Here is a 16,321-nt window from a genome sequence, read left to right as displayed (position 1 = left end):
ATATATAATTATATCATTTACCAATTTTACAAATATATGATTGCTATAATCACAAGTTATCAAAATAAACATTTAAATGTTAAATAAAAACACCTTTAAGATATTTTTATGTTATTTGTATATTACAGCTAATGGAAAATGATATCAAGGATAAAAAGCAAGTTTAAAGACAAGTAACGTCTTCTAGATGAGTAAAAATGTACTTAATAAGTTGACCTTTGCAATTACCTTTCTTCAGTGTTTGTCTTACCAGCACTTTAAATAGTTAAATACACATATGTAACTACATTTGACCAGCACTTAGTTTGCAAAGTACTTTCACTACATTACCTTATTTCATTCTCAGAATCACTCTGAAATATACATAGAGCATATTTTTCAACTGCTAAAACTTGTCCACATAGAACAAATTTTTATTAAAAAATGTGTCTCCTATGTTGCATTGCAGCCAGCGAAACTTAAAATATTAACTTAACTAAAAATTTAGAATTTTTGGCCAGGCATGGTGACTCAGCCTGTAATCCCAGCACTTTGGAAGGCTAAAGCAGGTGGATCACTTGAGGTCAGGAGTTCGAAACCAGCCTGGACAACACTGTGAAACCCTGTCTCTACTAAAAATACAAAAAAATTAGTGGGGCATGGTGGCGCACACCTGTAGTCCCAACTACTCAGGAGGCTGAGGCAGGAGAATTGCTTGAACCCAGGAGGCAGAGGTTGCAGTGAGCCGAGATCGTGCCACTACACTCCAGCCTGGGTGACAGGGCAAGACTGCATCTCAAAAAAAAGAAAAACAAATTTAGAATTTTTAAAATAGTAGGAATACCGTAATTATCTTATTAAAATAATCAATAAGGTACTTTTTTACCCTTAACGTAAAAAAAAAAAAAAGGATGAAATTGGGAGATGTCACTTAATAAGAAGCTTTCCACAGTCATTTAGCAGAAACTGCCTAAATGAAAGCCAGGAAACTAACCTAAGTCATCTTATAACCCAGAGAAATTTACTGGGACCATCATTAAAAATTTACCTCATCCTCTGTTGTTCAGAGTAGAAAACTTTCTATATCCCAAACATCTGTGAACAGTCATGTATGTTATCATGTTAGGAAAAAGAATTAACCATCTCTTTACACCTGTTTCAACAAAGAGACTCTCACTGATTAGAACCTTATAAAGAACATAATACTAAAAGTGAATTACTATAGTTAAAAAAATAATATTAAAGGAAATAACAGATTGGGGGTGAAAGAATGAGAAAAAGATTTTTATTTAACGTTAAGTATTGAATGTCTACATTGCCCAAATTCATTCAATAATTATTCAAATATTCTTAACTAATTTTAGCTTTCAATATTAATTAACTAGGTAACAAAAACACATATAAAAAAGAATTAGTAACTCCAATCCCTAAACCCAGAACACTTCTTAATATATGCTTCATTGATTATATTTATGTAATTTTATTCTACATATAAAAGAAAAGATGAAAACTTACTTTCACCCTCCTAATAGCATAGGTATGACCAAGAAGTTCAAACACTGGTTGTCGTACATTCCTTAAGTCCCAGCCTCTCAAACTACAGTCAACCGCACCTGTCACCAGCAAATTCTAAAAACAATTCAGAGAAACATAAACTGTGACATCTTTGCAATTAAACAGTATGCAGGCTTTCCTACTAGAAACAACATCTACTTTCTGATAATTATTTAATATGAACCCAGGAGCCATTTTTGAGAACTTGTATAACAAGTACAGACAGGAGTCAACATAGACATTAATAGCAAAAAATTAATATGACTTGTGAGAAAAAGAACTCAATATGCTTTACGTACACTATGGAACACTACACACAGCTGGAAAAGGCATAGTTCCAAATAGCATTGTGGATTTTCTAATCCACCTTTACAAGTGGCAGTAAGTACATAGGGGATTAAAATTTTTATCTGACAAATGAGCCCAGCTTTCTCTTCAAATGGTTTTCCCTGGAATCCCAGCACCTTGGGAGGCAAAGGTGAGAGGATTACTTGAGGCCAGGAACTTGAGACCAGCATGGGCAATAAAGCAACACCCTGTCTACCCAAAAAATTTAAAAAAATTAGCCAGGCATGGTAACACACACCTGTAATTTTAGCTACTTGAGAGGCTGAGTGAGGCAGGAGGACTGTGTGAGCCCAAGAGTTAGAGGCTACAGTGTGCTGTGATCACCCCACTGTACATCAGCATGGATGACACAGCAAGACTCTGCCTCTAAAAAAAAAAAAAAAATTAAAAAAAGGTTTTCAAGACTGGGTGCGGTGGTTCACTCCTATAATCCCAGCACTTTGGGAGGCCGAGGCCGGTGGATCACTTGATCCTAGGAGTCTGAGACCAGCCGGGGCAACAGTGAGACCTCGTCTCTAAAAAACAAACAAACAAAAAGGGTTTCAATATACTCTGAGGTTTTTCCAGGCATTAAAAGGCAAGAGGTCTGTTCATTTAGGTACATCTGAAAAAGCAAAGGCTATGAATTAAATTTTTCCATGTTCTCTAAATCTAAATTAATCATTGTTTCCAACTCTCTTGGACCACAATTCTTAATACAATATCTAATCATATCCAAGAATGTAATCAAATAGTGGTGAGTCTCTTATCTATTCTGGCTTTACAAATTCTGCTATCTAGAGCCCCAAGTGAACCCAGAGGTCCTAGCTGAATAGGTCAAGTGCTGGGTCCACACTCAGTCCACCCCACATAACCCAGAACAGCAAAGGATTTAAGTTGGTGCAAAAGTAGTTGCAGTTTTTGCATTGAAAGTAATAGCAAAAACTGCAATTACTTTCGCACCAAGCAAACATTGTCTGACTATGTTGGGTTTTAGTGTAAGCTAATTTGAAGAAAAGTTTCAGTTATTAGAAAATAAATTTTGTAAACCACTCTCAAATGTCTATCAGCATCTTTGTTTAGAATTCCCAAACATCTAACATACAGGCCATAATTAATTTTCCAATATGAAAAATTCATTTATGACTTTGAAACTGTAGTCATCAGCATTGAAATGTTTAGATTAGTATAATTGCATATGTACTTATTAATAACTTATTTTACTTATTTTTATTTAAAGAACTCTGTCAGTACAATGTTCTTTTAGCTTTAATTAATTTAAAACTGGGAAAAAACAAAGCATATATTTTATTTATTTGTCACGGTCAACAGACTACTTCAGGGACATAAACACAGTCATGCATCACTCAATGATGGGGATATGCTCTGAGAAATGTGGCATTAGGCAATTTCATCTTCGCGTGAACATCACAGAATGTACTTACACAAACCTAGGTGGTACAGTATACTATACACCCAGGCTAGATGAAACAGCCCATTGCTCCTAGGCTACAAGCCTGTCCATCATATTACTGTACTGAATATTGTAGGCTACTGTAATACAATGGTAAGGATTTCTGTATCTAAACACAGAAAAGGTATAGTAAAAATATATTATGGAAGATAAAAAATGGTAGTAGGGTACTTACCATGAATGGAGCTTACAAAACTGGAAATTACTCTGGGTGAGTCAGTGAGTGAGTGAGTAGTGAGTGAATGGGAAGGCCTAGAACATTACACTAAATTTATTTTTTTAATTTCCTTTCTTCAATAATAAATTAACCTTAGCTTACTGTAATTTTTTGCTTCATAAATTTTCTATTTTTTTTTAAATTTGTTGTTGTTGTTGTTGTTGTTTTGAGATGGAGTCTTGCTCTGTCATCAGGCTGGAGTACAGTGGCGTGATCTTGGCTCACGGCAATCTCTGCCTCCCAGTTCAGGCGATTCCCCTGCCTCAGCCTCCCGAGTAGCTGGGACTACAGGCGCCCGCCACCACGCCTGGCTTTTTTTACTTTTTGATTCTTCATAATAACAAAACTTAAAACACAAGCACATTGTAGAGTTATACAAAAATATTTTCTTTCTTTATATCCTTATTTTATAAGCTTTTTTTCTATTTAAATTTTTTTTTTTTTTTTTTACAAAACTGAGACACACACGCATTAGTTTAGGGCTACACTGAGTCAGGATTATAAATATCACTGTCTTCTACTTCCACATCTTGTCCTGCTGGGAGGTCTTCGGGGGCAATAGGAATTTTTCAGCTCCATTATGTCTTAAGGGCCCTGTCATATATGCAGTCTGTCATTGGCTGAAATGTTGTTATGCAGTGCATGACTGTAGTATATTAACACATATTTAATCCATTTCTATCTCTGATTCCTATGTTCATGTGGTTAACTGAAGCTTTAAAAAAGTTACACATGGACACTTATCTTACAGAGGCATGAAAATTGGTTAGGCTTAAAAAGGAAGATGAAACAGAAAAATTTAAAAACTGATGGACTGTCAAATTAAAAATCAAATTACAAATAGTTCAACAGCCTGACTAGCAAATGAAAAAGAAATAAAAGCAAAAGATGATACAAAATTGCAGGGTTAAGAGCAATAAAGAAAAACATTACATAAATTGGTAAGGCAGCTTCCCAAAACAAACAAGTAAGGCTGCACTGTTGAACTTTGAAAATTTCTGTTTCTTATTTTGCCCGTTTTATGAGCACTTACATCCAATTAATGCTAATGCAGGTCAGTCACAATCATTAATTAGAAAGGAAAGGGACAGAATTTAACTTAATGGTCCAGGAACACCACCAAAGTCCACATAAACAAAGATAAATAAAATTTAGAACATTTTAACATTAGGAAGGACAGCAGCTTAGGATAGAGCCATACACTGTACCTCACTGTATTTACACCAGTCACAACTCAAGATTTCTGCCTGATGTGCGGGAATCACGATTCTGACTCCTGCTGCCTTCACATCCCATATTCTCAGAGTCTGATCACCTGGTAAAAAGGAAGACTTGATCATTTCCCATCACACCACTTGAACGCGCAGTGACATAATGTGTTCATAATAACAAGTCAAGCAAAAATACACTGCTTTCAGTGTTAGGGTATTGCCACCTTTAGACTTATTTTTTTAAACCATAATAATGTATAGGAACTATTCAAATGAAGGAATACAAAAGTGACGTTGCACTGTGATAATGCTTTTAGGAGGAAAATTTGAATCTCACAGAGATAAACACAATATTGACTAATCACACACCTGCTGCTTTTTTCTTTGAGGCAGGAAAGGCCCTGAAAATTCTTGTGTTAGGAAATAAAGTGATCACTCTGTACCAGCATATTGTACTAGAAACCAACAATAGAGTAACAATTTTACTGCTAAAGGCAGGCAAAGTCTACCAAGCCAAAATGGAGAATTTTTTACTTTTCATTGTCAAGTACGCTATATGTTAACGGGCCAGCTATAGGTGTACTTTTCTCCTCAAAAAAAAAAAAAAAAAAGCTAAAAAAATTTTATTTATTTATTTATTTTGAGATGTGGTCTCGCTGTCACCAGGCTGGAGTACAGTGGCACGATATTGGCTCACTGTAACCTCCGCCTCCTGGGTTCAAGTGATTCTCCTGCCTCAGCCTCCCGAGTAGCCAGGACTACAGGTGCGCACCACCACGCCCAGCTAATTTTTGTATTTTTAGTAGAAACAGGGTTTCACCATGTTGGCCAGGATGATCTCGATCGCCTGACCTCGTGATTGGCCTACCTCAGCCTCCCAAAGTGCTAGGATTACAGGCGTGGGCCATAGCGCGTGGCCTATTTATTTTAATATTTTTTTGAGACAGAGTCTGGCTCTCTTGCCCAGGCTGGAGTGCAGTGGCACGATCTCGGCTCACTGCAACCTCCACCTCCTGGGTTCAAGCAATTCTCACGCCTCAGCCCCCCAAGTAGCTGGGATTACAGATGTGTGCCACCACGCCCAGCTAATTTTTGTATTTTTAGTAGAGATGGAGTTTCACTCAGGTGCGGTGGCTCACACCTGTAATCCCTACACTTCGGGAGGCCAAGGTGGGCGGATCAGGAGTCTGAGACTAGCCTGGCCAACATGACGAAACCCCGTCTCTACTAAAAATATGAAAAATTAGCTGGGCATGGTGGCAGACGCCTGTAATCCCAGCTACTCGGGAAGCTAAGGCAGAAGAATCACTTGAACCTAGGAGGCAGAGGTTGCAGTGAACCGAGATTGTGCCACTGCACTCCAAAGTGAAATTCTGTCTCAAAAAAAAAAAAAAAAAAAAAAAAAAAAAGTGAGAGAGACAGGGTTTCACCATGTTGGCCAGGCTGGTCTTGAATTTCTGACCTCAGGAATCCTCCCGCCTCAACCTCCCAAAGTGCTGAGATTACAGGTGTGAGCCACCATGCCTGGCCAACAAGCAAAAAACATGTAAAGATTACACTTTGCATTATTACAAAAATAGTTTGCATTACCTAACTGCACAGTCACCTGATTAAATGTTTTACATGTTGCTTGCCTCCAATTTTTCTAAACTATAGGAAAAAAAAGATGACAAGATCAATAAAATCCAGAATATATACAGCTACCTCAAAAGTAAAATACAAACAACTGACGATGGGAGAAAACCCAGTTCCATGTAATGAAAAGCATGCAGTTGGGATCATGAATGCCATTTTGTGGTTCTAGGTCCCTGCATAGGATATGCAATATCTCTGAGACTGATTCATTTCTAAAGGAGACACAGAATGCCCAACATGCAGCACTGTCTAAGAATTTCACCAAGTTTCTGTAAAGCACCTGGCATGGTCTCTAACACATAGTAGACACTGCCAAATACGGTATATAAAAGTGCTAAATTTTTAAAGTATCTTTTACTTATCTACATGTATTTTCCTATATTCCCAATTCTAAATCATATACTGTTAAGCTAAATTTAGCTATCCTAGGCAATTTTTTCCTGGCTTCTTTGGAAGTTGCTTAAGAAAGATAAGAAATGTGTTGGCAGTAATGAAATGCAGAGGTTAAGAACGGGGCGTTTGGAGTTCCCAAGCTTGGTTCTAATCCAGCTCAATCATTTGGTGCTCACTGATGCTTAATCAAGTTACTTTGCTGATCTTCAGTTTGCTACCTACAATAAAATAACTGCCTTGTAAGGCTGAAATGAGACAAGGTAGTAGCGTGAGTACAGTGCCAGATGTGTAGTAAGCTCTCAATATGTGTTTTTTTAAATGAGAAAAAATACCCATGATTACAAGTTATTTCTGTCCCCCCAGTAATAACAACATGAATAATAGTTAATACTTATTGAGTGCTTCCAATGTGCCACATACTGTTCTAAGCATTTTATACATATTTTTTCTAAAAACATCACAACTACATAAAGCAGGAATTTGGAGATATAAAAAGTAATTGTATAGTACTATACAAATGAGGAATATAGTACTATACAAATGCAGCATATAGAGATGAAATAACTTACCCAGGATAGTAAGCAACAGAACCAGGACCTGGACCCAGAACTCAGGGAGTCTGGGTCCCCAGCATGTGTACTTTACAGCTTTACAACTACGCTACACTGCTGCCTCCTTGTGTTGCTGGAGGACAAATGCCATACAATCAATGTTGGCTAATTCTGGAGGAATTATTTTAATTCTTTTAATTTCCAGGCTGGAGTGCAGCAGTGCAATCTCGGCTCACTGCAACCTCCACCTCCCAGACTCAAGCGATCCTCCCACCTCAGCCTCCCGAGTAGCTGGGACTACAAGCGCACACCACCATGCCCCACTAATTTTTCTATTTTTGGTTTTGCCATGTTGGCCAGGCTGGTCTCCAGCTCCTGAGCTCAAGCGATTCACCTGCCTCAGCCTCACAAAGTGCTGGGATTACAGGTGTGAGCCACTCATCCAGCCCTATGTTACTTTTTCTTTAAATTGGAGAAAAATCTGTTATATTTTCAATACCACTTCCCATCTCCCTGCCCAGAGACCACAACAGTCATGAATGTGGTCCACAGCCCTTTAGTCTGCGTTTTGGTAATACTTCTATTACATTTTTATGGATCCACAAATACGTACTACTACTGCTTTGTATGCAGGATTTTTTTTTCTTTTTTTGATTTAAAAATATTGTCTTACTACATTAAAAAAAGGTTGAAAACCACTTTGATAGATGAGAGTAACAAACATTTTTGGACCTAGCTAAGGATGGTACCTCTGTCCACAGCACCTCATTCCTTGTTCAGACTACAGATGACAGGCCAAATGGGGGTACTTGGGATTTTTCTGAACTACAACTGAAAAATAATGTCAGTCCCTCTTCTATGGCAGAATTGACAAGTTACAAAATTCAGGACCCACTAGTGACAACATATCTCATTGTGAAAAACAAATGATGAGTTTGAAAGTACCACAAGGAAATTGTTCAGAATTGGTAGGGGTTAGAGCTTCAAATAACTTCAAGGGCCCTCATTATAATCACTGTCTGTGGTCTAGCCACCAGTCAGTAGAATTTGCTTCCAGAATGCCAAATAGCTTTGAAGCAATGATCTCTCATGATTTTCTCCAGCCTTCAGTGTGTAATGCCGGGTGACGTGGATGTCTAGTGTTTGGCCTGCCCAGAAATACCCTTTTTCTAGGAATATCATATGTCCTTTTCTCACCAAGTGATTCTATAAAGACTTACACCTCAACACAACTGACTGACCAAAGGTAGGTCCAGGCAAGACCAACTACAGTACCTCAGTCTCTGCTCTGACTACAGCTGAAAGGTCAAAGGTAGGTACTTGGGATTTTTCTGAACTATAACTGAAAAAATAATGTCTGTCCTTCTCTTATGGTAGCATTTACAACTTAAAAAATTCAGGAGGCCGGACATGATGGCTTACACCTGTAATCTCAGCACTTTACGGGATCACTTGAGCCCAGGAGTTCGAGATCAGCTGGAGCAACACAGTGAGATTCCATTTCTACAAAAAATTTAAAATTTAAATTTAAAATTTAAAAATTTAAAAATTAGCCAGGCAAGGTGGCGCACACCTGTAGTCCCAGCTACTCTGGAGGTTGAGGTAGGAGAACTGCTTGGGTCTGGGAGGTCGAGGCTGCAGTGAGCCATGATCGCACCACTGCACTCCACCCTGGGTGACAGAACAAGACCCTGTCTCAAAAACGTAAAAATATGGCCAGGCACAGGAGCTCATGCCTGTCATCTCAGCACTTAGGGAGGCTAAGGCAGGATCACTTGAGACCAGGCGTTTGAGACTAGCCTGGCCAACATGGCAAAACCCTGTCTCTACTAAAAATACAAAAATAAATAAATAAATAAATAAGCCAGGCATGGTGGCGCACGCCTGTAATCCCAGCTACTCAGGACACCGGGGCACAATAATTACTTGAACCCCAGAGGTGGAGGTTGCAGTGAGCTGAGATCACGCCACTAAACTCCAGCCTGGGCAATGGAGTGAGATTCTGTCTCAAAAAATAAAAATTATCTATATATAAATAATATATAATATATATAATTTTTTATTTTTAATTTTTATTTTATTTTAAAATATATATATAAAAATACAGAAAAATATATATATATAGCTTTGACGACATAATCTCTCATGACCTTCTTCAGCCTTCAGTGTATATGTGTGTGTGTGTATATAAATATAGTGAATTTACATACATATATATATAAAAATTCAGGAGCCACTCACTGGTGGCCATGTGTCTCACTGTGTAGAGAAAGCCAGTCCACAGAGTCAAGTCAACAAGTAGAGAAAAGTCCAGATGAGAGACAGAATGTGTCCTGGGCCTTTCAAGCAGCCCTTCCTTTTCTGGAGTACGCTTTTTAACAAATTTCACAAAGATCTAACATAGTTCCAGTTCTATCACTTGTAGGCAAAGGAAATCACTCATTACAATAAGGGAGCAAAGGGTATTCTCCTGAAGCTTCAGTCTCCTGAAGCTAGCTCCAAAGAAAACCATTAGATTAAGCACGAGGCTTCCATTAAAACATATGAAATGCCTAAACAATATATACTAACTTTCAGGAATTTATACCTAACACTAGGTTAAAACTATAAATTCTACTATAGCTACAGCATTGTCTCAAGATCAATGAGCTTGGGTTCACCTTAATAAGAGTATGTGAATTGACTTAAAGTACCAAAACAGGCCAGGCATGGTGGCTCACACCTGTAATCCTAGCACTTTGGAAGGTCAAGGCAGGCAGGTCGCTTGAGTTTAAGAGTTCCCAGAGCAGCCTGGGCAACCGTGAAATCCTGTCTCTAGAGAAAATACAAAAATTAGTCGGGCTTGGTAGCATGCACCTGTAGTCCCAGCTACTCAGAAGGCTGAGGTGGGAGGACTGCTTCAGCCTAGAAGGCAGAGGCTGCAACGAGCCGAGATTGTGCCGCTGACTCCAGCCTGGGTGATAGAGCCAGACTCTGTCTCAAAAAATAAAATTAAAAAATTAGCCGGGCGAAGCGGCGGGCGCCTGTAGTCCCAGCTACTCGGGAGGCTGAGGCAGGAGAATGGCGTGAACCCGGGAGGCGGAGCTTGCAGTGAGCCGAGATCGCGCCACTGCACTCCAGCCTGGGCGACTAAGCGAGACTCTGTCTCAAAAAAAAAAAAAAAATTTAAAAGTGACAAAACATTACAATGAATGTGGACTAGGAGATTAAGAACTGTTATTGTAGGAATAACATGGATGAGTCTTACAAGACATCATGTTGCATGAAAGAAACCAGTAACAAAGGTATGAAAATGGGCAACATTAATCCACGTTATGGAAGGCCACACACTGGGCACCTGGGGTGGGGGGTGGTGAGAAGTGACTACAAGGATGGGAGGAGGCTCTCTGGGAACGTTCTGTTTCTTTACCTGGGTGCCAGTTACAACGATGTGTTCATTGTGAGAATTCACCAAATTGTATACTAAGATTATACACTGTCCAATATGTGTATTATACTCCAATAAAAGATTAAAAAACATAGTAACAAAGGTTGGGAGGTTTTGTTCCACACCACCACTCTCATGCAATATAAAAAAAAAAAAAAGACAAAAACAAAAACAAAAAAAAAGCCATGGCTTGGGCTGTCCCCTCTTGCAGTTAATTTAATGGGCACAAAAATGTGAAGACTGTTGGGCAGGAGCTGAGAATTCCACTTCCTTGATGGCAACTCCTGATGTAACCATTTGGCACTTTGTCCTCACCATTTTGTTTTCCAGGTAGGAAAGAGACCTAATGACCAAATGGTACAATGACTCATTCAGCTCTTTCAGCTGCCAGGACATCTGTATTTATGTTGTTTTTTAAATTGAATTTTCTAGACAATTGGCCTTTCATTGACAGGCAGACATTTATCAGGGCCCTGTGATGGTGCCATAGACTCACCTGAATTGCCAGCTTCTCATCAACTGCAGACCTGCCACTGACAGAACCAGTGAATTTTTTTTTTTTTCTAAGACAGAGTCTCACTCTGCTGCCCAGGCTGGAGTGCAGTGGCTCACTGCAACCTCCTCCTCCAGGGTTCAAGCAATTCTCCTGCCTCAGCCTCCCAGTAGCTGGGATTACAGGCACCTGCCACCAGCCCGGCTAATTTTGTTGAGCTTTTAGTAGAGATGGGGTCTCACCATGTCAGGCTGATCTCAAACTCCTGACCTCAAGTGATCCGCCCACTGTGGCCTCCCAAAGTGCTGGGATTACAGACGTGAGCCACTGTGCCTGGCCAGAACCAGTGAATTTAAATATACAATACGGACGAGGAAGTGCTGGCTGTTACTATGTCTAATTTCAAATTGCAGCAGGTAAGAGGAAGTTGCATAAGGAGAATGAGTGTAAACATAGAGTCTAAAACTGGGAGGTGAACTGAGTAGCAATAAGGTACTTTGGGGCCAATATAATATAACTTAACGAAAATGCCCTGTGCCTCTCGGCTGTAATATGACTTTTTCTTACAGTAGAATGAGGTTTGCTTTAACCACTGATCCCACACATTCAGGCATGGTTATGACTTACGCAACTAGATGGAGTCTGTGACAGCAACAATTTAGTTTTCATGATTCCAAAGATAATTTACTTCATATCAATCCTCTTCATAAAAAGAGCTCAAATATTCTTCCCTTCTATCTCATATAATTTAGAAATATGAATTCTGTACTAACACAACTATCATGAAATAGGCAAAATGCAATGTCTTTAGGGAACTCTGCTATGGAAGGTAAATCTAGATCTATTAGTAGTTCTCTTAAAAACTTCCCCCATTTTGGCCTGTCTTAGCTTAGCTAATGATAACAAATTTGATTCCAGATTTGCAAAACTATACAACCTTGAAGGTGATTAAATTCTTGGAGTAAACTAAATGCTATGTTCTCATATATAATCTTAAAATATAAGTTGTAATCAGTTGAAAGATACACTTAACTATATGTGTGCAACAGGATTAGACATAAAAATATATCTTGACTGCCTATCACGTAAGCTTCCACCATGAAAAACAAGTATTTTACAACTATGGGTTCCATACTACAAACTTTGCAATTGGGATTACTTTATGCAAAGATTATGTTATGTTTTATAACAAGCACTTGTCTGTAAGCAAGAAGACAAAGCAAGAGAATTAATAAAGATAAATTCACTAGCAAAACTGAGAAAAAAACCAAGCAGTTCTCAAACTAAAGAAACCACTTCTCTGAATTCAGCACTGAAACCATTATGTAGGCTTTTTAAAAAAGAGTTGAGTATATTCCACAATGGGAAAACAGACATGCAATTCCCATTACCTCAAATAGAACTAAGCTGTCAATTTGGCATCTCAAGCAGAGCTATTCCATAGACTAGTACAGTGCTTCCCAAATTGGACTGCTCACTAGATTCAGCTGGGATTTAAAAATATACCTCCCAGAGGTATTCTGTCTTTTTATTCGGCAAGACTTAAGATGAAGTCCAGAATTCTGCTGCTGTTTTTTAATGCTCTCCCAATGGTTCTGATGATTAGCCAGATTCTAGAATCACTGGACTAGTATGTTACTATACAACCATGCATTCCAGAGTCTACCTAGAGCAAGTCACTCTAGAGCTTTACGAGTTTTAGCTCTCAGATAAGCACTAACTGTCGATTGTTACAGCACACATACACTGCAAGGGCCATTCTGATGGTCCTCAAAAATGCTCTGTTCTCTCCACATTCCAGCTTTTGCCTCCCACTTCCCATTTCCTCTTACTTGTTCATAAAGTAGTAGCTTAGACTGTTTCTTGAGGGAAGTAATCTGACCAGTCAACTCTGACAAGCTCAGGAATCCATTTATACATTTCCACAGAATTCCAGGCATACGTGTTAATAATAACTGTAATCTCAGCACTTTGGGAGGCTGAGGCGGGAGGATTGCTTGAGTCCAGGAGTTCTAGACCAGCCTGGGCAACGCTGTGAAACCCTGTCTCTACCAAAAATACAAAAATTAGGTGGTGGCGCATGCCTGTGGTCTCAGCTAGTAGGCTGAGGTCGGAGGATTGTTTGAGCCCGGGAGGCAGTTTCAGTGAGCTGAGATGGCACCACTGCACTCCAGCCTGGGCAACAGAGCCAAATCCTGTCTCAAAAAAAAAAAAAAAAAAAAAGAGGTAATGCTCACAGAGCTTTTACTCTGCCAGTCACTGTTCTAACTAAGCCCTTTATACACATTAGCCACTTACTCCTCCTCAACACTCCATGATATGGATACCATTATCACCCTAATTTTAGAAATAAGGAATGAGGAGACAGGTTAAATGGTATGACCAAAGAAATTCTCCTAACAGCAGGAAAGTATAACTTGATCTGAAGCAGTCCAGCTCCAGAATTCTTATTCCTGACCACTGTGCTATATTACCTCTCCTTAAAGAACTTCACAGTCTTCATCATTAGCTGCTTCTAGATTTTGTCTTAGCATTCCTCTTTCCTACTGGACGATATGCTCTAGGAGGGCAGGAACTCCATCTGTTGTCTTCCTCACTGAATCTCCAGTAAATGATGGACATTTGATAAATATCTGACTGACTCATGGGCAACGTCCTTCTCAATAATCAAAATGAACTCAGATATGTTTTAAAAATTTGAATAAGATGGTTACTACCATATCTTATATAATAACAATCAAAAATATTTTCATATTTGGCTATGTAAGGCATTTGGCTATGTAAAAGAATACACAAGTGTTACAGGAAATGTATGAAAACAAGCGAAGAAAAGAAGACCTAAGCACTGCATTTGCTTACAAACGCATGGAACATAGCTCAGTAAGTAAATGTTCTTGTCTCTGAAATGGCTAAGGCACAATGAGAGTTTCAGAATTTGCCTTGACTTTTTACTATACCTCAACTCCTTCCAATATTTTTGCCGAGTGGAAGAAGAACTTTGAATCTTTTAAAAAGTACTAAGTAGACTAATATTTGTAAATCATCACAAAGGATTATTTCAGGAAAATAGCAAATGTTTGATAAATCAACCTTCCAATGAGTTCCCCAAGTCATAAAAATGGGCAGAAAACAGCTTTACTGTATCCATTTCACAAGGAAAGTTTTTAAAGAACATATTTTAGAGCTTACAGGTCTAGGACTTGATTTTCATCAAATCCCCTCTGATTTATCCGAAGCCTTAGATGTGCAGCCAATTTAGTGAATACTGGCCCCTTAGACTCCATCCACCTACTTTCACCTAATCTAGATTCACTCTTTTCATCCTCAGTCCATGTTGTTTGGGTAACACTCTCTCTCATTTTCCATTCCCAACTGCAGGGACTAACCAGGCCTAAGCCAATCAACACATTATATCCCCCTCAGCCACACGCACTGATTAGTTCAGGTACACCCACAAGGACTCATCAGAGCCCATGACAGAAAATGAAACTGCCTGGATGTCTGAGAAGGAATCTTTCAGTTTTTCCTACTGGGCAGAAACCAGAAAGGATGTACTAGGGGTTGGAGCTACTGCCATCTTGCCATCATGTGGTGCCTGATACCCTGATTCTGAAACCAACACAACAGAAGACAGAGCCCTACATCCAACCATGACTATAAAGCCAGATTTAATTCAGAACATTTCACTTATGTGAGCAAATAAGTTATCTTCTTCCTTAAAGTACTTTGGGTGAGAATTTTTTTTTTTCTACTTTCAACCAAGGGAGTCCTGGCTGATACGACCAAGATTTATATTAATTTCTAACATAACACATGAAGGTAATGTAATTAAACAGGTGTCTTCTCTTCTACAGAAGCAGTCATTCTGCTGATAAAAGATCGCTTTTCTACTACCCACTTACACTATTCAGATAGTTTGAAAAGTTAAGTGTTGTGATTATACTAACGCTCTACAAACAATTAATCTTCTGTTATTCAGTCTCATACACCACAGATTCTACAGCACTATCCAGAGTCAATGCTATGTATTCCATGCTACACAAAGACCAATGTAAAAGGAAGAGGTGTGTGTGACTCAGCGCAAATGACTAATGGCTAATACACATAATTCTGACTGATGTCTAAAAAATGCAGCTGCATTAGTTTGTGATTTTGTCACTATCAGATTTATATTTGGTCATACGCATAAAGAGAACAATGATTAAAAACAAATCAATACCCTCTTTTTACTCTGCCAACTGGATGTATGTAATTACTGGTCATTCCAGTGGGGCAAAGGAAATATCCTTTTTAAAACTCAGGCAAACTCGATGTTTGTCATAGTCATGTATCCTGTCAGAGAAAACAAACTGAAAACAAATAAACAAACAAAAAACAACAAAAAATTGCCCAAATCAAGGCAATTTTAGAACCTTAAATAGCCCGGGCACAGTGGCTCGCGCCTGTCATCCTAGCACCTTGGGAGGCCGAGGCGGGTGGATCACCTGAGCTCAGGAGTTCGAGACCAGGCCTGGCCAACAAGGCAAACCCCCATCTCTACTAAAAATACAAAAATTAGCCAGGAATCGTGGTGCGCATCTGTAATCCCAGCTACTCGGGAGGCTGAGGCAGGAGAATCGCTTGAAGGAGGGAGGCAGAAGTTGCAGTGAGCTGATATTGCACCACTGCACTCCAGCCTGGGCGACAGAGCCTCTGTCTCAAACAAAAAAAAAAAAAGAAAAAGAAAAAGAACCTTCAATAATAAAAAATATCAACAAGATTACATAAAATAAAAAGGTAGGCCGGGCGCGGTGGCTCAAGCCTGTAATCCCAGCACTTTGGGAGGCCGAGACGGGCGGATCACAAGGTCAGGAGATCAAGACCATCCTGGCTAACACGGTGAAACCCCGTCTTTACTAAAAAAATACAAAAAACTAGCCGGGCGAGGTGGCGGGCGCCTGTAGTCCCAGCTACTCGGGAGGCTGAGGCAGGAGAACGGCGTAAACCCGGGAGGCGGAGCTTGCAGTGAGCTGAGATCCGGCCACTGCACTCCAGCCTGGGCGATAGAGCGAGACTCCGTC

The 16,321-nt window shown here is 39.3% G+C and overlaps 1 protein-coding gene and 1 non-coding gene across 2 annotated transcripts in view; one reads left to right on the top strand and one right to left on the bottom strand.

The window, feature by feature from the left end:
* PEX7 (peroxisomal biogenesis factor 7) overlaps positions 1 to 16,321 on the bottom strand; it is a 93,166-nt gene that overhangs the window by 45,872 nt on the left and 30,973 nt on the right. The window contains exons 6-7 of the mRNA XM_025382887.1: positions 4,760 to 4,866; positions 1,495 to 1,608 (exon numbers count right to left, since the gene is read on the bottom strand). Coding sequence (XP_025238672.1) covers positions 1,495 to 1,608; positions 4,760 to 4,866 — 221 coding nt within the window. The remainder of the gene's footprint in view (positions 1 to 1,494; positions 1,609 to 4,759; positions 4,867 to 16,321) is intronic.
* Positions 15,478 to 15,611, top strand: LOC112623986. Its single transcript, XR_003119320.1, has one exon. It is a non-coding gene; the product is annotated as a small nucleolar RNA SNORA27 (small nucleolar RNA).

This window comes from Theropithecus gelada, chromosome 4 (genome assembly GCF_003255815.1).
Source record: "Theropithecus gelada isolate Dixy chromosome 4, Tgel_1.0, whole genome shotgun sequence".
NCBI classification, from domain to species: domain Eukaryota; kingdom Metazoa; phylum Chordata; class Mammalia; order Primates; family Cercopithecidae; genus Theropithecus; species Theropithecus gelada.
The sequence above is the reverse complement of the archived record's forward strand: the minus strand, read 5'-3'. Positions and strand labels throughout refer to the sequence as shown.